The 20,674-nt window shown below is 39.4% G+C and overlaps 1 protein-coding gene and 1 long non-coding RNA gene across 4 annotated transcripts in view; both read left to right on the forward strand.

The window, feature by feature from the left end:
* The first annotated feature begins 783 nt into the window (after window positions 1-783).
* Window positions 784-12,081, forward strand: LOC310738614 (SWI/SNF-related matrix-associated actin-dependent regulator of chromatin subfamily B member 1-A). 3 transcript variants are annotated; one of them, XM_083563751.1, is made up of 9 exons: window positions 785-942; window positions 1,715-1,826; window positions 2,151-2,259; window positions 2,370-2,507; window positions 6,737-6,864; window positions 6,980-7,146; window positions 7,427-7,617; window positions 11,629-11,760; window positions 11,876-12,081. In XM_083563751.1, exons 1-9 carry the CDS (start codon window positions 859-861, stop codon window positions 11,913-11,915), a joined length of 1,101 nt encoding a protein of 366 aa, XP_083419877.1. In that variant the 5' UTR covers window positions 785-858; the 3' UTR covers window positions 11,916-12,081. The 3 variants fall into 3 exon arrangements, with proteins under 3 accessions (XP_083419878.1, XP_083419877.1, XP_083419879.1); XM_083563752.1 differs by lacking the exons at window positions 11,629-11,760; window positions 11,876-12,081 and adding an exon at window positions 11,088-11,617 and having other exon boundaries at window positions 784-942; XM_083563753.1 differs by lacking the exon at window positions 11,876-12,081 and having other exon boundaries at window positions 7,427-7,629; window positions 11,629-11,758.
* Window positions 12,082-13,600: 1,519 nt separating this feature from the next.
* The window catches only part of LOC310738628, a 42,873-nt gene continuing 35,799 nt past the window's right edge, over window positions 13,601-20,674 (forward strand). Inside the window, exon 1 of the long non-coding RNA XR_014537127.1 lies at window positions 13,601-13,779. This is a non-coding gene — a long non-coding RNA (uncharacterized lncRNA). The remainder of the gene's footprint in view (window positions 13,780-20,674) is intronic.

Below are 20,674 nucleotides of genomic sequence, written 5' to 3' on the forward strand. Positions count from 1 at the left end.
TTCAAAGTCAAATATCGTACTTTTGACTACATTTCAGGAAATCAATCGTTCCTTTTTATTAATTAGCAAGCAATTAATCAGGTTAGAGCGTGCGCTCTGTTTTAAACTGGTTTTGATTGTTTCTTGGCAGTGACGGATTTGGGCATCTGCATCTGGAAAACATAATGAGAATATAATGCATGCTGAAATGCATGAGGAGGTTAAATGTGCTTAAAATCTATACACACCTTTTACTTTTTTTATTTTACTTCATGGGAAATACAGGTGTACCTTCTAACTGATCTTCAGCATCACAGTATCACTGAGGAAAAAAATCAGTGTACAAAAATGTTTATTTTTCTTATTATTATCAGGAAATTCTGAATTTCTGCTGTAGAATATTCTGGATTGCTTTGAAGGAATGTGTTTGAATAGTACAGCACAAGCGATCTACATAAAGAAGCATTCAGACATGTTATAATGTATAAATTCAGAAAATAATGCAAGGAAATAATATTATATGGGAACAGGTGACATGGAATGTGTTTCAAGTCGATTGAATGTACTGTATTGTGTTTTACATCTATTTTAAATGTATTTGACCTTTATTTTGAATGCATATTTATAGTATATAAACTTAGTAGTATAGATTTCTTTCTCTGTGGAAATCATTAACTATTGAAAAACATCTCATATATTTTTTTAAAAGATGAATAACACGTATTTGGTGTTTATTCTCCCAATTTTAACAACTGCTTGCATTGTTATCGTAAACCCTTTAAAAACTATCGGGATCGTCGATAATCCTCGTTGCGCCGCATCGCTGCCGCTGCTTGTCGTACCGCGCATGCGCAGTGTACTGTATTGTGTCCGCTAAAGATGGCGTTGAGTAAAACATTCGGCCAAAAACCGATTAAATTCCAGCTTGAAGAAGATGGCGATTTTTACATGATAGGTTCAGAGGTACGTTTTTGCTTTTCTGAGGAAACTCACACGCGTTGTGAATGAAATGTGTTGTTTTGGACCGTTTTGTGGAGAACATCCCGCTATTGTGAATGTGTTGCTGCTTAGCTAGCTAGCTAGCATGCTAGTTCGGATGGTGCCTCTGACGCGTCCACAATGAATGGAGGAATATACGAGGAGCAGTTTATTTACAGAATTATGCATTTTGTACTTGTTCTTTTTTAATATGCTATTACTGAATTTCACGAAGTGGTTTCAAAGACAGAATCCCAGTTTGTGATCTGCTGCTATTCTCTATGCTAAGGCCCTCATGTTATACAGAAACTACCTCCTAAGACATGATATCGGTTTTACCTGAAGTAGATTTCCATTGTTTAGGCTATTCAGGTGATAATTCGTTGGTTGGGCCGAAATGTTGCTTATTCCTATGAGAAGTGAGCGGTTGTGTCGCCCGGTGACGTCACACGGAGGACACCCCAGGTGCAGTTGCACTGGTATTTTACATGATCCTATTGTATTGTTGTTCGTAACAACAAACAACAAAGAGTGTCTGAGATGATGGTGAGAACGTGGATAGTGTATAAGCACTAGGGGATGAGAAAGGTGGACCCACTAAAGCGCCGCTGCATCGTTCCCTACATGCAGAGATCAAGCTTTTATATCACCGCATCCTGATTGAGGCTTGATCTATTCCTCTGTCTCGTTGTTTTACCTGCAGGATTTGGTGTCTCGCGACCGTCCGTGACAATAAAATGACTTTTGCTTTGTGCAGGTTGGAAATTATCTGCGTATGTTCAGAGGGTCGTTGTATAAAAGGTACCCGTCGCTGTGGCGCAGACTCGCTTCGGTAGAGGAGAGGAAAAAGATTGCGGCGTCGTCACACGGTAAGTGATTCGCTGGCCATTGTGTCGAACGGTCACCTTTTTAAACGTATACCTCGCTGTCCAGAAAGCGGTTGAAAACGTTCTGCCTATCTTCTGTTTAAATGAGCTAGATAGATTGAAGGATTTATACAAAACATACCGTTTTAACCCACAATCAGCTGGAGTTGTGTTTTGAACGGAAGATACGCAGACCATAAACCTACTAGTAATCTGGCAGTCTCGTGAATGCATGCTCAAACTCTTGTAAGCGCTTCTAGTCCTGCTTCTGGACAGCACTTTGTGCAGTGTTTTATTCTGTGTTAGATCATGGTTACACAACTTTAGCCACCAGTGTGACTCTGCTGAAGGCGTCTGAGTGCGAAGAGATCTTCGAGGGTAACGATGAGAAGTACAAGGCAGTGTCCATCAGCACAGAACCTCCAGCCTACCTCAGGTAAAGATCCGACTGCTTACAGCACAAATTCCTTCACGTTGCGCAATTCTTTTTTTATTAACACGACGATCTCGCGATATGTTCATTGTCTTGTCTTATGACACAACCAGGGAGCAGAAGGCCAAGAGGAACAGTCAGTGGGTCCCCACGCTCCCCAACAGTTCCCACCACTTGGACGCTGTGCCTTGCTCCACCACCATCAACCGAAACCGTATGGGACGTGACAAGAAAAGGACCTTTCCCTTGTGGTGAGACACGTCCCCATTACAACACTATTAGCTTCTAGAGTTATTCTATTTGAGAGATTTTAACTTATAATTGTATTATAATATTGTAGCAGTTCACCAGATTTCACTGATAACGATCGCTAGGTTGGATATTACTTGCTGATAATCAATTAATAAATCCATGGTTTTTAAAATGGATAATAAAAAACAAACACAACACTCCATGGTAAATAGTAAACGTTTATTGCAAAAGAATAAATAAATAAATAAAACTGTATCGAATCTTAAAAATGTGGTAAATGAAATAAATGATTTTTATTACTTTTGTAAATATAATTAATAAATAACAAATAGAGCGCTCTCCGTGCAGAGCACATTCTCAGGTGTAAAAGCAAACAGCATGTGGTGTCAGTGATTCGCCTCTAGAGGCCGCTCTCGTAATGGCAGCAGACTTCTTCTTCTTCTTCTTCTTTCGGCTGCTCCCATTAGGGGTCGCCACAGCGGATCATCCGTCTCCATACCACCCTGTCCTCTATATCTGCCTCTTTTACACCAACTACCTGCATGTCTTCCCTCACCACATCCATGAACCTCCTCCTTGGCCTTCCTCTTTTCCTCCTACCTGGTGGCTCCATCTTCAGCATTTTTCTACCAATATAATTCATGTCCCTTCTCTGCACATGTCCAAACCATCTCAATCTCGCCTCCCTCACCTTGTCACCAAAACATCCTACATGTGCTGTCCCTCTAATAAACTCATTTCTAATCTTGTCCATCCTCGTCACTCCCAATGAAAACCTTAACATCTTCAGCTCTGCAACCTCCAGCTCCACCTCCTGTCTTTTACTCAATGCCACTGTCTCTAATCCATACAACATCGCAGGTCTCACCACAGTCCTATAAACTTTCCCTTTCATTCTTGCAGATACTCTTCTATCACAAATCACTCCTGTCACTCTTCTCCACCCACTCCACCCTGCCTGCACTCTTTTCTTTACTTCCCTAACACACTCTCCATTACTTTGCAGTGTTGACCCCAGGTACCTGAACTCCTCCACCTTCTCCACCTCTTCTCCCTGCAACCGCATCACTCCACTGCCCTCCCTCTCATTCACACACATGTACTCTGTCTTACACCTACTGACTTTCATTCCCCTTCTCTCCAGCGCATATCTCCACCTCTCCAGGCTCTTCTCAACCTGCTCTCTACTCTCACCACAAATCACAATATCATCTGCAAACATCATAGTCCAGGGAGACTCCTGTCTGACCTCATCCGTCAACCTGTCCATCACCACTGCAAACAGGAAAGGGCTCAGGGCCGATCCTTGATGCAGTCCAACCTTCACCCTGAACCAGTCTGTCGTACCTACTGCACACTTTACTGCCGTCACACTGTCCTCATACATGTCCTGCACCACCCTCACATACTTCTCTGACACACCTGACTTCCTCATACAATACCACAACTCCTCTCTCGGCACCCTGTCGTACGCTTTCTCTAAATCCACAAATACACAATGCAGCTCCTTCTGTCCTTCTCTATACTTCTCCATCAACATCCTTAAAGCAAATAAGGCATCTGTGGTGCTCTTCCTCGGCATGAAACCATACTGTTGCTCACAGATGGTCACCTCTTCTCTCAACCTGGCTTCCACTACTCTTTCCCATAACTTCATGGTGTGACTGATCAACTTAATTCCCCTGTAGTTACTGCAGGTCTGCACATCTCCCTTATGCTTAAAGATCGGTACCAGCACACTCCTTCTCCATTCCTCAGGCATCCTTTCCCCTTCCAGAATCCTGTTAAACAATCTGGTTAAAAACTCCACTGCCATCTCTCCTAAACATCTCCACGCTTCTACCGGTATGTCATCTGGTCCAACCGACTTTCCATTCTTCATCCTCTTAATCGCTGCTCTCACTTCCTCCTTACTAATCCTATCTACATCCTGCTTCACCAACTCCACATCCTCCAACCTTCTCTCTCTCTGATTTTCCTCATTCATCAGCTGCTCAAAATACTCCCTCCATCTTCTCAACACACTCTCCTCACTAGTCAACACATTTCCCTCTCCATCCTTTATTGCTCTAACTTGCAGTACATCCTTCCCAGCTCGGTCCCTCTGCTTGGCCAATCGGTATAAATCCTTTTCTCCTTCCTTAGTGTCCAACCTCTTATACAGTTCCTCATATGCCTTTTCCTTGGCTTTCGCCACATCCCTTTTAACCTGCTGCCGCATCTCCTTGTACTCCTGCCTACTTTTCTCATCACTCTGTCGATCCCACTTCTGTTTTGCCAATCTCTTTCCCTTAATGCTCTCCTGCACTTCCTCATTCCACCACCACGTCTCCTTGTCTTGCTTTCTATTTCCAGATGTTACACCAAGTACTTTTCTAGCTGCCTCCCTCATCACTCCTGCAGTAGTTGCCCAATCCTCCGGCACCTCTTCACCACCACCGAGCCCCTGTCTGACCTCTTCCCTGAACCTCACACTACACTCTTCCTCCTTCAGTTTCCACCATCTTATTCTTCTTTCAAACCTTACTTTCCTCCTCTTCTTCTTCGCCTCCAAAACCATCCTACAGACCACCATCCGATGCTGTCTAGCTACACTGTCCCCCGCCAACACCTTACAGTCTCCAATCTCCTTCAGGTTGCATCTCCTACACAGAAGATAATCCACCTGTGTGCACCTTCCTCCACTCTTATACGTCACCCTATGATCCTCCTTCTTCTTAAAATACGTGTTCACCACTGCCATTTCCATCCTTTTAGCAAAATCTACCACCATCTGCCCTTCCACATTCCTCTCCTTAAAACCATACCTACCCATCACCTCCTCATCACCTCTGTTCCCTTCACCTACATGCCCATTAAAGTCTGCCCCAATCACCAATCGTTCTTTCCTAGGTACACCATCTACCACTTCATCTAATTCACTCCAGAATCTTTCTTTCTCCTCCATCTCACAGCCAACTTGTGGAGCATAGGCACTGATGACATTTATCATCATCCCTTCAACTTCCACCTTCACGATCATCACCCTATCAGAAACTCTCTTCACCTCCACTACACTCTTACTGTATGCTTCCTTCAGAATCACCCCTACACCATTTCTCTTCCCATCCACACCATGATAAAACAGTTTAAACCCACCTCCAATGTTCCTGGCCTTACTCCCGTTCCACTTGGTCTCCTGAACACACAACACATCTACCTTTCTTCTCTCCATCATATCAGCTATCTCTCTCCCTTTACCCGTCATAGTACCAACATTTAAAGTACCAACCCGAACCTCTACTCTCCTACACTGCTCCTTTTCCTGCCGTCTCTGTAGACGTCTTCCTCCTCTCCTTCTCCTCCTTCGGCCAACAGTAGCCCAATTTCCACCGGTACCCTGTCGGCTAACGATACCTGTGGCGGTCGTTGTTAACCCGGGCCTCGACCGATCCGGTATGAAATTCTTATGGCAGCAGACTGGAAGCCGGAAAAACTATTGCTATGGACTTTTGCCAATAGTTTCAGCAATTAATAATCGGTCCACTTCTGTATTATAAAACAAATGATATTTTTAAAATTGTTTATTATGTAAGGAATAGCTGAATTCTGCCAGCATTAGTATTTATGTAAAACAGGAAGAATTATTAGTTTATAAAAACTAAACCATAGACTTAAATATGGTCAGAGGAAAAACAAAGCTGGTGATGTCATCGAGGCTGACTCCAGACTAGGGTGCTGTATGAGAACATCGCCGACTTTGTCCCAGCGTTGGTTCTTGTTTGTCTTTGTCTTGGCTGTGTTTGTGCTCAGAGGTCTTGTCTAACTGTTTCTGTAATGCGACTCAGCTTTCTTCTCGACTCCCACTCTGTGATGATGACAGCGCACCAGAAATCTTTACTCAGCCGGAAAGTTATTTGTATCCTCATATGTTTGTTATTGTGTTAAAGAAGATTTCCAAAGATCATAACATTCCCATTTTTTTTTTTATTTTGTCTTTCTCATTAATTTTGTAATGAACTTTCAACCCAGTATTTTTTCAGAGTTTGTCAGAGACATTGTCCTAAAACAAATATGCATTTTCTTTCATCTGGGCTGTTTTTACTAACAACCCAAAGACTCCCAGGTTTTTTCTTCTTCTGTGTTTTTGTTTTTTCTTTTAAAGAGCATGCTGTCAAAATATTTAAAGTTATGTGTCTATTCTTCTTTTCCTCATGGCCATGGCTTTTCCCTTCCTCTTCATTTGCAGTTTTGATGACCATGACCCAGCGGTGATCCATGAAAACGCCTCACAGACAGAGGTTCTGGTTCCAATCCGATTGGACATGGAGATAGACGGCCAGAAGCTCAGAGACGCCTTCACCTGGAACATGAATGGTAGTTTTACAAAATGTTAGGGGGAAACAATGATAAGTTTGCTGCATAATTATCGATGAATCCTTGCATTAATGGTGCACGTAATATCAATTCCTCTCGATACTGTTTAATACAGAGAAGCTGATGACGCCAGAGATGTTTGCAGAGATACTGTGTGACGATTTGGACCTGAACCCGCTGACGTTCGTCCCAGCCATCGCCTCGGCCATCCGGCAGCAGATCGAGTCCTACCCAACCGACAGCATTCTGGACGAGCAGACGGATCAGAGAGTCATCATCAAGGTACAGCACACACACCCTGATCCGACAAATTGTTGAAGATGTTTATGCCGTTGATGCTCAACGGGTCTGGACTGTTTTGGCGGCAAACGGGAAACCGACACAATATTAGGCTGGTGGTCATACTGATATGCCTGATCTGTGGTCAGTGTATACTGATGCATGAACACACACACGCACACACACACACACACACACAGATGCAGTTTTAATATCCATAAAGCTTGAGTTTGAAGTCTTTCTGTAATCTTAAACGTCACATACTTAACGTTTGCATTGCTAGCTGAACATCCACGTGGGAAACATTTCCCTGGTGGACCAGTTTGAGTGGGACATGTCCGAAAAGGAGAACTCTCCAGAAACGTTTGCGCTGAAGCTGTGCTCTGAGCTCGGCCTCGGAGGAGAGTTTGTCACCACCATCGCCTATAGCATCCGCGGCCAGCTCAGCTGGCATCAGAGGACGTACGCCTTCAGGTGAGTGGCGCGGTTCTTCGACTAGATCTAATACAAGAATATGGGCAATGAAACGGGTCACTGAAGAGCTTTATACCATGAAGCTTAGTTTATCTCCTACATTATTGCACATGTTTCGGTACAAGGCAACAAAATACAGTTCACATTCAACCAAGTTCATGAGTGGCAGTGCAAATTATTTGTACAGTTTGGTAATTGATATATGCAAAAAATAATAATAAATGCATAAATAATATAAATATATATATAAACCTAGTACAAGGAAAATCACATCACGGTTAGAGTTTTTGCTGTAGTTAGCACGTTTTATTATTTATATAATTTTCTTCCATACATAGGATCGCCACATGACACTTCAGCAGTTCGCTATTCAATACAGACCTGCAGTCCTTTTTTTTTCGCGTTATTGAAAACGGTAATAACGAGCGATTATGCAAAAAATACGCTAAGAAAGATCTGCGCTGCGATCCTTTTTACGTGCGGAGCAGAGTTCAAATTTGAGTTCGCTCGCGGACCACAAGTTTGTTTAGTCTTCGCTTCTGAGCGCATTTTTATTATTTTTAAACTTGAAAACATACACAACAGATCCAGGCTTATATACAACAAATAAACGTAAATAAGGTTTGTTTTGAGGCTGCATGAAAACGCGAAAGACTAAATAGCGCTAGTGTTAGCCTCTAACCAGGGAGTGTCTAGCGGCTAATGCTAGTGCTAGGGATTCAAGATTTTTAGTTTTTTTTATTTTCATTTCACTGCAAGTTTTATTCTGCATTATAACTGTTTGTGGCAAATAAAAAAAAAATCTTGAATTCATAGCGCAAGCGTAAGCCGCTTGACACGTTCTGATTAGCGGCTTATGCTAGCACTATTGATTCTTTAGTGTTTTATGTCCAGCTTCAAAAGTTTCTCTTACAAGAAGAAAATCCTGACAATTCCACATAAAATATATTTGTTACAGAATGCTGAAATGAGCAGATGTTATGAAGATCATATCTTTTAGAAAATTAAATATTAAATGAATTATTTAAATGGGGTCTAACAAATGCAAAATATTTAATAAATTTTTTTCCATTTATTTAATTATAATCAAATTAATTTGTGGCACTTTAATTGATTACTCGATTTAATTAATTTAACAAGTGTATTGCATTAATCTGATTTAAGAATTTTTTTTATAAAAATATATATCATCAAAATGTTAATCACAAATGTTGATGATAATAATAATAATAATAAATTGCATTAATAAAAAACGACAGCCAATTTTATTTTTAGTTTATTTATTTATTTTTTCTTCCGCCTAAACGTGCCGAAATGTAACCGATCCGTGCTTTAAAACTCGAGGTACGTGAATTTTTGTGTACCGCTACACCCGTATCACCCACACATGCATCTTATATTTTCAAATACCCAATACCTTCTAGTTTCCCCCAGATAAGTACTGTATTGAAAACAAACAGTCTGTAGGTCTCCTGTAATGATTGATGCCTTTAGATATGCATTTGATCAAAATAGCATCAGGTCTGTAATCTGAGAATCTTCAGTGTGTACATGTATTTTATTCAGATCCTTACAAAAAGACCCCAAGCCCTATATGATTAGATTTAGACACCAGTTAAACCTTTTTATTTATTTATTATTTTTTATAGTCAGGCTTCACCAGAACGTCCTCCGAAAATGTTAGAAGTCAAAAGAAATGTCTATTTATTTTAATGTAAACTCTACTGAACTCCTGGTTAAGCCTCGGATGAAACTATTAATTTTTTTATTTATTTATTTTTTCGCCCCGAGTTTATAGCTATAACCTCATTGTGAGCAGAAAGAATTTTCCATATTTTGATTTATGACGCGTGAGGGATCAGACGTGCCGATGCAGCACTCCGTAATTAATTCCATAGACGCTTTTAAACTTTATAGCGAGGCAGCGGAACGTTTAAGACGTTAATGTGATTTATTAATATTATATATCGCGTGTGCCTTTGCTGCGATGTAACAACGTCAGTCACGAGTCACGATCCGAAAACAACTAAGATGAACACAGTCCTTGTCAGCAGACGTCAGTGCTACCTTGTTTTGATCCATCATGCCTTTCTTTTTGTGCCTCGAATCGGAGAACTGTACTGAGTTCTGATTATACTCTCTGTTAGTGTCCTGAATTGTTGAACTCACACACACACACACACACACACACACACAAACACACACACGTCCTGTTAAGAATAGTGAAGTCTGTTACTACACATTATGGCTGCAAGAAACACATTTTTTTTGTTCTGCTTCTTTTCCTGCATAGCTGTCAGTCCATGTTCTTTTTTTTTTTTTTTTTTTTTTTTTTTGTGTGCCATTATACATTAGCGTTGCGGTACACAGTCTCTCCTCATGTCGCATTCCTGGTAACGATATTTATAAGCGTGGATTTTTTTTCCCAAAATGATCAAAGAATCAGACTATATTAAATAATGTAGCGAATTAAGTAGTAATCATCATATCGCATTAACCGATTGAAGCTACGCCGTCGCCGCTAATCTGCTAAATAAAACATTTTAAACGTCATCTTTCGGCAAAAGAGTACGGAGTAGCAGATTCTGTGAATTCAGCAGGCACATGTTCTTATGTCAAAGATCAACAGATTAATTGATTGATTGATCAGTCATTCCAGGGGGAAATTTCACAAACTCATCATTTTTCAAATTAAAATTTTTTAAATTATGCTAATGAAATTGAATAATCATCACTACACCCAGGATGTGTTATTTTTTTGTAAACATTTATTTATTTTTGAACGCTTTCCCTCATATATATGTGTATGTATATGTATATATATATATTTTTATATATATATATATATATATATATATATATATATATATATATATATATATATATATATATATATATATATATATATATATATATAATGGGAAGAGTTACACTAACAAATGTGCTATTTTCGTTGTTGTTTTTTCCCCGCAGCTGATTACTTTAATAGTGTGCTATAATTACGTTAACATTCTGCATGTACCATCACATTGCTTCTGCTTTTTTTTTTTTTTAAGGGGGGAATGTTATATAATGTACCTTTTTTTTAATTTTTTTCATTAATTTATACATTTTGTTTGATGTATGATTAATGTTCTGTCGAGAGAAAAGCCCAGGCTGCAGTGATGCTATTATTTTAGTAGCTTTTGCTTATTCTCATTAATATTAACGTCATATTTTTAAACAATTAAAAAAAGGCTATAAGTTGTATGCATTCGAGAGCCGATTTGTTCGTGATGTACACTGCTGTTATCTGGTGGGTTCGGGGTCAAAGTTTTTTTCGAAACAAATATTTCGAACAGGTTCTCAAATGGATGCAACTTAACATCTGTTTGTTTGTTTTGGTTTTTTTTCGTTTTTTTTTAACATTGCTTTTTTTGCTTTGCTATAATCTTCTAATTGTTTGCTTCTCCCACTGTCTGTTCCAATAGGTCTGATTTCAGGTCAATATACTTCAAAATTTCTTGACCTTCTCTCCCTCCTTACCCCCACGTTTACCCCCAATTCCACCTTCATGCCCCGGGAAGCTGAGTACCCTCATCTCTTCTTTTTTTAATATTGAATTTTTGCAGGGCTCGTTCCTAAAACTTTCTGACACTTTTTATTTTTTATTTTTTAATCAGGACACCAGTGCAATACAAAATCTCTTTTATAGCAATATATTTATAGTTTATATTTGGTTGAATGATTTGTTTAATAGATTTCATTATATATTTGAGTTTATTGCTATTTCCTGCATGTTGCATCAAATTGAGTATATAGAAAGTTTGATAATTCACTATTAATGGTACTGATTATTAATCATAATAATAATAATAATAATGATAATCATAATAATAATCTAAAAGTGTCTCTGCAGATCTTCACCACTATGCCTTAAGGTTGACCAGTGGGAATATCATTTCCTCCAACATGCAGTTATGATGCCTGTGCTGACTTTCCCCGTGACCGCGGTCTCGTTCTTTTCCGCAGTGAGAACCCCTTGCCGACTGTAGAGATCGCCATCCGGAACACGGGCGACGCCGATCAGTGGTGCCCCCTTCTGGAAACGCTGACGGACGCAGAGATGGAAAAGAAGATCAGAGATCAGGACAGAAACACAAGGTGAGATGGAGAGCGAGGAAGGAACGGAATGTGTGGAAATCTCATGACGTTTGTGCCGATATTTGTTTTTTTGTTTATCGTGCCGTTTTCGATCTTTCTGTGTTCGTGTTCCCAGGCGCATGCGGCGACTTGCCAACACGGCGCCGGCCTGGTAGAGAGGGAGCCTTACGGCCTCGACCTCGAGAGAGCCGCTGGATCTGCCTGTCATCACTGGGACATTTCTGACTTTGTGCTAAGGCGTACTGTGCATTAGACTTGCTTTCTTTCCTTTTTTTTTTCTTTTTGTTTTCCTTTTTTTTAAATAAAATAAACTATTACTAATATGAAGGTTCTTATATTTTTGAGCGTTCGTCTACACTCGAATTATTGTGCTGTTACTTCTAAAGAAACTACCTACATGATTTCAATATGTAGTTCCTTTGAAGTGTTTTGAATTCCCAAAATGATTAGATGAAAAGTGCAGATTAATTTCCTCTGACAGAGAAACCACAGATTATCACATTATAGCGTTATGTTCTTATTTCTATAGAAAAAAAACTAGAGCAGGGACTGATGTTGCAGTAGTACCACAGACTCTTCTGTTAGAAGATGTCAAAGAAAAAGAAAGGAATGGTGGAAGGAAGGACAACAAAATAAAAAAAAAATAACGAGAGCCTAGAAAGGAATATTACAAAGAAAGAAAGAAAAGTGGGAATGGTGAAAGAGGATATCAGGAAGGAAGTTAGGAAAGAAAGAAAAGGGAATGGTGTAAAGAAAAGACAATCTGGAGGAAAAAAGAAAAAGTCTAGAAAGGAATAGTGGAAAGAAAAATCTGGAAGGAAGAAAGGAGATTAGAAGGCAATGTTTAGAAAGAAAGAGAAATGGTGGCAAGAAGGGTAACAAGAGAGAAAGAGAAAGACTCTAGAAGGGAATGGTGAAAAGAAAGACACACTTGAAGGAAGGAAAGAAAATAAAGACAACCTGGTTGGATGGATAGATAGGGGACACGAGGAATGGTGGAATGAGGGAGAACAAAATTAAAGAAAGAGTCTAGAAGGTAATATTACAAAGAAAGAAAGAAAAAAGGGAATGAGGAAAATAAAGAGAGAATTAGGAGGGAAGGTTGGAAAGAAAGAATGACTTGAAGGGAATGGTGGAAAGGAAGAAAGACTAAATCTGGAAGGGAAAAAAAAGCATTGAAGGGAATGGTGGAAAGAAAATACAATCTGGAACAGTGGAAAGAAAAAAAGAGACTAGAAGGCAATGTTAGAAAGAAAGAGAAACGGTGGCACGAAAGACAACATCTGGAAGGAAAGAGAGAATCTAGAAGGGAATGGTGGAAAGAGGACAATCTGGAAGAAAAGAAAGACAAACTCAAAGGAAGGATAGAAAGAAAGACAAAACCTGGATGGATAGATAGATGGATACAGAGAGAACCTGTAAGCCAGTGACTAATAGAAAGAAAGAAAATTATTATTTTATGATGTTCTTATTTCTATAGTAAGACCGTGTGCAGGGACTGGTATGATGGACACTTCACCGGTTCTTCTGTTAGATATGACCTTTTTTTTGAAGGAGTCTCGGGGGCTAATGAGACATTTTTAGACAGGGAGGGTCTTTAGGACTTCACAAACATTGATCGAATGGGAAAAAAACAGTCTTTGCTTCTTTATGTTTTGGCTAATATAAAAGAAATAAAAAGTACATTGTTTCAGAGATGTTCTTCAGGTAAAATGCATCATGTTGCGTGTATATTCATTTACCTGTTTGATGATGCTCAAAAAATTCCTGGTTTCCTGGAAGACAATTTCGGGTCATTCTTCATTTACATTGGTAACCCAGCCAAATATGCGGATCACAAATAAGAATTTCATACCGGATCGGTCGAGGCCCGGGTTACCAACGACCGCCACAGGTATCGTTGGCCAACAGGGTACCGGTGGAAATTTGGCTACTGTTGGCCGAATGAAGAGAAGGAGAGGAGGAAGACGTCTACAGAGACAGCAGGGAAAGGAGACGTGTAGGAGAGTGGAGGTTCAGGTTGGTACTTTAAATGGTATTAATCAGGTTTCCGTGATCGTAACATCTGTATTAAGAAGGAAAAATATCAGAATGTCTTTAAGCAAACCAGATTCTTTAAGTGGAAACTGAAATCGGTTCAAATCCCTGAAAGTCCCTCATCAGTGGATATAAAAGATTAAATATCCCCTGGTATGCTTTATTCCGTGTGATTGGGGTTATAATGAGTGATGAAGGACACGTACAGATGTGCCAGTGATTGTATGGATTTTGTGTCTGGATTTGATTCTGCGTACGATACAACAAACTGCTCCTTTACGTGTTCTTGTAAATCTCTTTATTTCCCACTGAAAGGAAAAGAGATCTTCTAGAGGGTTTATTTGGACATAAAAAAACTACTGTAACAAGGTAGACTTTGATGTTGAAGACAGACAGAAAGAAAGACCGGTGACAGGGAACCAGAAAGCCAGTTGCTAATAGAAAGATAGACGACGTGTTCGAAATAGAAAACTGTACGGAGTGAGAGAGAGAGAGAGAGATTGGAAAGACAGAAGGAATGAGACAGTGATACAGATTGACCGAAAGAGAGATGGAGAGAGTGTGGAATTGATAAATGAAGTGAGAAGTGCATTGAAAGAGTGATAAAAAAAAAAGAGATGAGGTGCTTCAGCCTGTGAGCATGCAGATGTGTGTCTGTGTGTGTGTGTGTATGAATGAGTGTGTGTGGGAACCCTGAGTTGTTACAGGTTCTTCAGAGACACACGCATGTTCCTTTTGAAGATTACTGGCAGAAAAAGTAGTGAAGCATTAAGAAGGTCATCAGTACTCTAGTGGTGTAGTGTAGAGTTCAGTAGGGAGATGGTGGTTTTAAAAAAAAGCTGGATTTCATCCTGCTGGTTGTGGTGTGAAAGTTCCTGTATCTCCTGGATTGAAGGAATGATGCCAGTGATGCGTTCTTCACCATGTTAAAAAACTTTTCCATGTTTTCACATTTTCCAAATATACTGTACAACTGCAATAACATGCTAGTAAAGTACACATGATATCTCCAAGTATGTGATGTAAAAAAATCGAGTAGCTTTTAAACAGGAAATGCATCATTTTTATTGCCTAATTCTCCTGCATTGCACACGTGTCCTGTTAACTACTGTAATAGTATATTTCCACCCCTGGCCACACCTCTGTCCTTTACAGCTAAACAGCTGAACGGTTAAAAGAAAAATATTCGTTCGTAAAGAACACAGGTTCAGGTTGTTGCTCCAGGCTAGAGCAAGCCCATGCTGGTATAAATGCAGTGCATACTCACACTTGACCCTATAAACCCCCTGTATTTTACACCTCCAGAACCGATGCATTCTTTTTCCACCCTAGTACTTAGCAGAGATGGAAAACGCAGGTCAAGGTCAAACAGCATTGAAGAAGTCTATCATGTGTCTAGTCCAACCAAGAAAGATTTCTTAGAAGATACAACACACCATGTCCTAACACTTTATATATAGCACACATGAGGGATAAGACAAACCGGGACTTTTAGCGGTCAAAAGAAATGAAGGATGCTAGCGTAGCGGATACGATACGCAGTTGTAAGTGGCTAGAGTGTGTCCTATTACTGATAGGTGGCGCACATGTCGTGGGCCAGTCCAAAGGCCGGTCATCGAGAAGGCAGACAACAGTGTTAGTGCGTGCATGGAACTATGCCAAATCTCTACAGGCATTAGTTAAACGCCGGAATAAACGTTTAACAGAGATGGAAAGTAACGATTTACATTTTCTCGCGTTACTGTAAAGTTTTGTTTTGTGTACTTCTATTTTTTTTTTAAGTAATTTAACTTTTACACGAGTATGTTTTGTTTGAAGTATTGAACTTAACTATGTTTCAAATCATATTTATTTCTGAGTAAAAAAAACATCAATCAATAGAAATAATACAAGAGGGGAAAGAAAAAGTAAACTTGCGTACTGTTTGATCGATTGTCAAAGAACAAACGCAATAAATTCACAAGGAAGAAAGAAGGAAAGGCAGACGGAGAAGACAGACGCAGTCACGTAGAACCCGAAACCAAAATGCCATTGAAGGGAAAGTCGTTCTCTCATTATGATAAAACACATTAGAAGATTTTTTTCCCATGCGAAAGTTCATCACACATTAGACTCGTCATGGACTGTAGTGTTTTTTTGCACTTTTAATTTGTAATGGTGTTTCTTCAAAAAAAAAAAAAAAAAAAAAAAAAAGGAAAAAAGTTTGAGATTGATATCTTCTTGTCCTTTTTAAACTACGCTACAATCCATGAATCCATGAAATATGTAATTTTATTTTAGAGACTCAAAAGTCCTGGTTTGACTTGAACGCCCCTTCTGTGTTATACAGTATATACATATGTGTGTGTAATATGTAAAATGTAGATATTTCTTTATTACTTTTGCATTGATTAATTTTTTTTTAAATGTATTTCCAGCATACTGCACAATCCCTTTCGCTTTTTCACCTTTACCCTCTCTGTTGGTACAAAAAACCTGAAAACACTTCTGCAATAACGCCAAGTCTGGATACAGTTTTTTTCCATCCTGCTCAGAGGCAAACACACCTCCATCCCTGAGGTCTTACCTACAGCTTAAAGGAGTCAAAGCGCATGAAAGAGAAACACAAAGAGATCATTTTTCCCCCTAATGGGGGGAAGAGGGGGAAGAGGGGGAGATTCCACTCAGATCAACGCCTTCTCCATAGATTAACTCTACAATCCTTTGTTCCACTACGGAGCAGTGCGAAAGGGACATGACACATCGCTTGTGTGTAAAATCCAGCTGCTCATCCAGATGTTGGCAGTCACATCTGTGTTGTGGTAATGCTTTGTAACTTTCTGCTAAGGTCAGCATTAGTCATGGCCCAGTTGTTACAGGGTTCTCGAGTTCAGAAACCCAGCACCAGATGTCAGTAAAGGAAAAAAGGCAAGAAATCAAATATGACCCATAAAATCCTCTTATTTTTATAGTTTACATGTTGGAAGTCGTATGAAAGCAAACCGGCATGCCCATGCTGATTAGATTAGTCATGAGCTCAGCATCTTCAAAGGGTCTGTAACATTTACTTCAGTCCTACATGGATTAATAATATGATAATCTAACAATCCGACAGACAAAATGTTTCCTATTTTACCTGTATTTCTGCACACTGATACTGCATATAGTGAAGTGCAGCAAATCATGATGTTCACATCAGACCTCAGAATGAGGAAAACAATATGACCACAGGAGGGTTGTTGGTGCCACATGGGCCACTTAGCATTTCAGAAACTGCTGGTCTAATAGAATTCATACTTATAACAGTCTTTAGAGTTTACACAGGACTATCCAAATAACAAGAAAACATCCAGTGAGCGGTATGTTCGGGGCAACAAGTGAACATTTTATCCTCGAAGTTGACGTGTTGGAAGCAGGAAAAATGGGCAAGCAGAAGGAATTGAGCGAGAGCCAAATTGTGACGTCTAGACGACTGGGTCAGAGCATCTCCAAAACTGCAGCTCTTGTGAGATGTTCCCGGTCTGCAGTGGTCAGTGTCTATCAAAAGTGCTCCAAGGAAGGAACAGTGGTGAACCGGCGACAGGGTCATCGATGGCCGTTGGGGAGCGAAGGCTGGTCCGTGTGGTCCGATCCAACAGATGAGCTCCTGTAGCTTAAACTGCTAAGAAGTTAATGCTGGTAATGCAGAGGACTGTTTTGGCAGCAAAACAGGGACTATTTTAGGCAGGTGGCCATAAGGTTATACCCGATCAGTGTATATAAAACCTCTTCACAACCGTGGTGAGCAGAAAATCATTTCGAAATAGGACAAGCCACATTACATGCAATTAAATCAGAATTTCAACTTTAACTCTACATTTTCTAATCAGAATTACAGTTAATGGTCAAAATTCTCATTCAATTCCAATGAAATATTTTTGGACTGTTATAACTCCTATTTCAAGCTTCATGCACCAAACTCGGCAGTCCTTTTTAAGCTATTCTGACTTATCAAACTTAATTTTTCTAACTGACTTACAGTATGGCATTGCATAATTCAATATTTTCTCATAATGGAAGGTCAAAATAACAAAAATTCCCATTGAAAATTCCATTGAATTTTTTGGACTGCTCTAACTCCTAAACCTTTCTGAGCTATTTAAGCTCTCAAGGCTGTTCTGACTCATTGAGGTGTATTTTGAATTGGATTTACTTAAGCAGACTTAATTTCCCATCGTAAATGATCAAAAATCCCCAAAACTCCTATTGCAGAGCCTGTCAACAGTTTGGAAACACCTCGTCTTTGATTGCTTTTGATTTATGTTTCTTTTGTTTTAATGCAACAAACTCGGTAAAAGGGCAAAAACACACCAGATTTGGACAGTGAATGAGTCCAAATGTGACATTTCTGTCTTTAACAGAAGAACATCTGTAAGACAGAGAGCAGGAGAGAAGATGTGATTAGATTGCCTTACCCCAAAAATCAAACATGGAGGTGAAAGCTCAATGCTTTGGGGTTGTTTTGGAGCAGGGAAGTTTGGAGACTTATTCCAGAAAGTAAAAGGAAGCCTGAACCAACATGGCAGCCATTCCATAGTTCAATTCCATGCAATTTCCTCTGGACTGCAGCTCATAGAAACTGATTTCATTTCTCTGTAAGTGTTATTTATAGAGCAAACAGTCATCTGGAGTTTTATTTATCATGGAATGACCTGCCCAGTCACCACACCTCAATCCTATTGAACTGCTCTGGGATGAACTGGATCACAAGAAAGAAATCTCCAACTAGTGAAGAACATCTTTGGCAAGTTTTACAAGAGGCACGGCACAATATTTTAGCTGAATTGAACATCTGGATGTTTTAATAATTGTTTGGTCAAAGTAAATCTTAATACTATTAACATGACCTAGTTTGTGACACAGAAGCACAAAAAAAAAATCTCCAATTAAAACAATGACTTTATTTAAATGCCATGACAATGTTCAGAAATCAAATAAAAACTCTTTGGCTCAATTACATAGACAAATATGATTAAAAAAATGAGCCGAATCTTTAAACAGCTGTATTACTGTGTGAAATATGGCTGTACATTTGAGACACTTTACAGCTCCAAAAAATGTGTGATAATCCCGTCTTTAAAAAAAAAAAAAAAGAGAGAGAGAGAGACATCATTGTCTTTATAGTCCTCTAAAGATCGGATTGCTACAAAGCTCAGGATCAGCTCATTCCTACAGCTTTTTGTGCTTCCCATTAAATGCACTTCAGGTCTTTCTGCTGCAAGGGTTTTGAGTAAATTCAATAAATCTCCTTGCAGGTAAACACCGGATGAATATATGAATATTTGAGGAAGGAGGCTGAGGTAATTTTTCTGGTTCACAGCCTGGATCTGTCTGATGTTAGTTACAGTAATACACAGAACCTGTTTTAAGACATAAAACAGATGTTATCGGTAAAATACACCTCTGTACACATTATAAGAACATGTCTTCCATATGTCTTGGCTCTGATCCAATTAGAAAGCAAAATGATCTCATAACACAGCAGGTTTGTCACCTTGTAATGTGAGTGAGCAAAGATTGAAATCCTTCAAAAAATATGCTCGATGGCTTTGGATTACACACACATCTAGCTAACTTATGTCTTCTTCTTCTTTTGGCTGCTCCCATTAGGGGTCGCCACAGTGGATCATCCGTCTCCATACCCCCCTGTCCTCTACATCTGCCTCTTTCACCCCAACTACCTGCATGTCTTCCTTCACCACATCCATAAACCTCCTCCTTGGCCTTCCTCTTTTCCTCCTTCCTGGTGGCTTCATCCTCAACATTCTCCTACTGATATACCCCATGTCCCTCCTCTGCACATGTCATAGTACCAACATTTAAAGTACCAACCCAAACCTCCACTCTCCTCCACTTCTCCTTTCCCTGCCGTCTCTGTAGATGTCTTCTTCCACTTCTTCTCCTCCTTCGGCCAACAGTAGCCCAATTTCCCCCGGTACTCTGTTGGCTAACGATACCTGTGGCGGTCGTTGGTAACCCGGGCCTCGACCGATCCAATATGAAATTCTCTTTCTTGATCCACATATTTTATTTGGCACATGTTTTCTTCTGGATGCCCTTCCTAACACAACCCTCCCTATTTATCTGAGCTTGAGACCGACACTAAGAGTGCGCTGGCTTGTGCAACCCTAATGGCTGGGTTCTAGCTAACTTACTGTATGTAATGCTAACAAAAGCCATATTTTAACATGATTAGCAAATTAGAACAAATTAGGGCACATTCATTTATAGAAACACTATATTCATCTGAATTACACTGCGTTTGTATTTCTCGTAGTCTATACCAAGACTTGTTATCATGTTTGTGTGTCTGGTTTTGAGCTTTGTTCTGTTTTGGTTTGATGATGTTGATATTTGATAAAGGCTACGGTTGGCACAAGTAGCATTATTATGTAGTAAAGCCAAAATGTTGTCTATGGCTTTGAGAATTTCTTTACATTTGTGGCATTTAAAATAAATATTTTTCAATTGATTGATTGATTTTTTTTATTTTTAGTTTTATTCACTTCCTGTTCCTGTATTTTCAAATAGCATAGTTTACGTTATGCTATTTAGAGTAGTTTTTTTGTGTATTTTAACTTTTTTAAAGTAGTTTTTCAAATCGTTTTGTTTTGTAGTATTGTACTTAACTACATTTTAAATCATATCCGTTACTGGGTAAAAAAAAAAATAAAAAATAGCGCAAGAGGAAAAACAATTGCGCTCTGGAAACTACTGCACTGTTTGACTGATGGTCGAAGAACAAACGTGTTAAATGACGCAGATGCACTTGATTAACAGAATTCTTCGAGTCAGCCTAATAGCTGAACCAAATAAACCTGAAAGTGTGGCCATACACTCAAAAAGATTCAAACCAGAC

This window comes from Silurus aristotelis (genome assembly GCF_946808225.1).
Source record: "Silurus aristotelis genome assembly, chromosome: 16".
Taxonomy (NCBI): domain Eukaryota; kingdom Metazoa; phylum Chordata; class Actinopteri; order Siluriformes; family Siluridae; genus Silurus; species Silurus aristotelis.

Bases quoted from the DNA above. Each gene is read 5' to 3' on its own strand.
- LOC310738614 (XM_083563751.1), top strand. From the start codon at position 859: ATGGCGTTGAGTAAAACATTCGGCCAAAAACCGATTAAATTCCAGCTT. The intron at 2,508-6,736 runs GTGAGACACGTC...CTTCATTTGCAG, and splicing joins AAAAGGACCTTTCCCTTGTG to TTTTGATGACCATGACCCAG. The intron at 6,865-6,979 runs GTAGTTTTACAA...TGTTTAATACAG, and splicing joins CTTCACCTGGAACATGAATG to AGAAGCTGATGACGCCAGAG.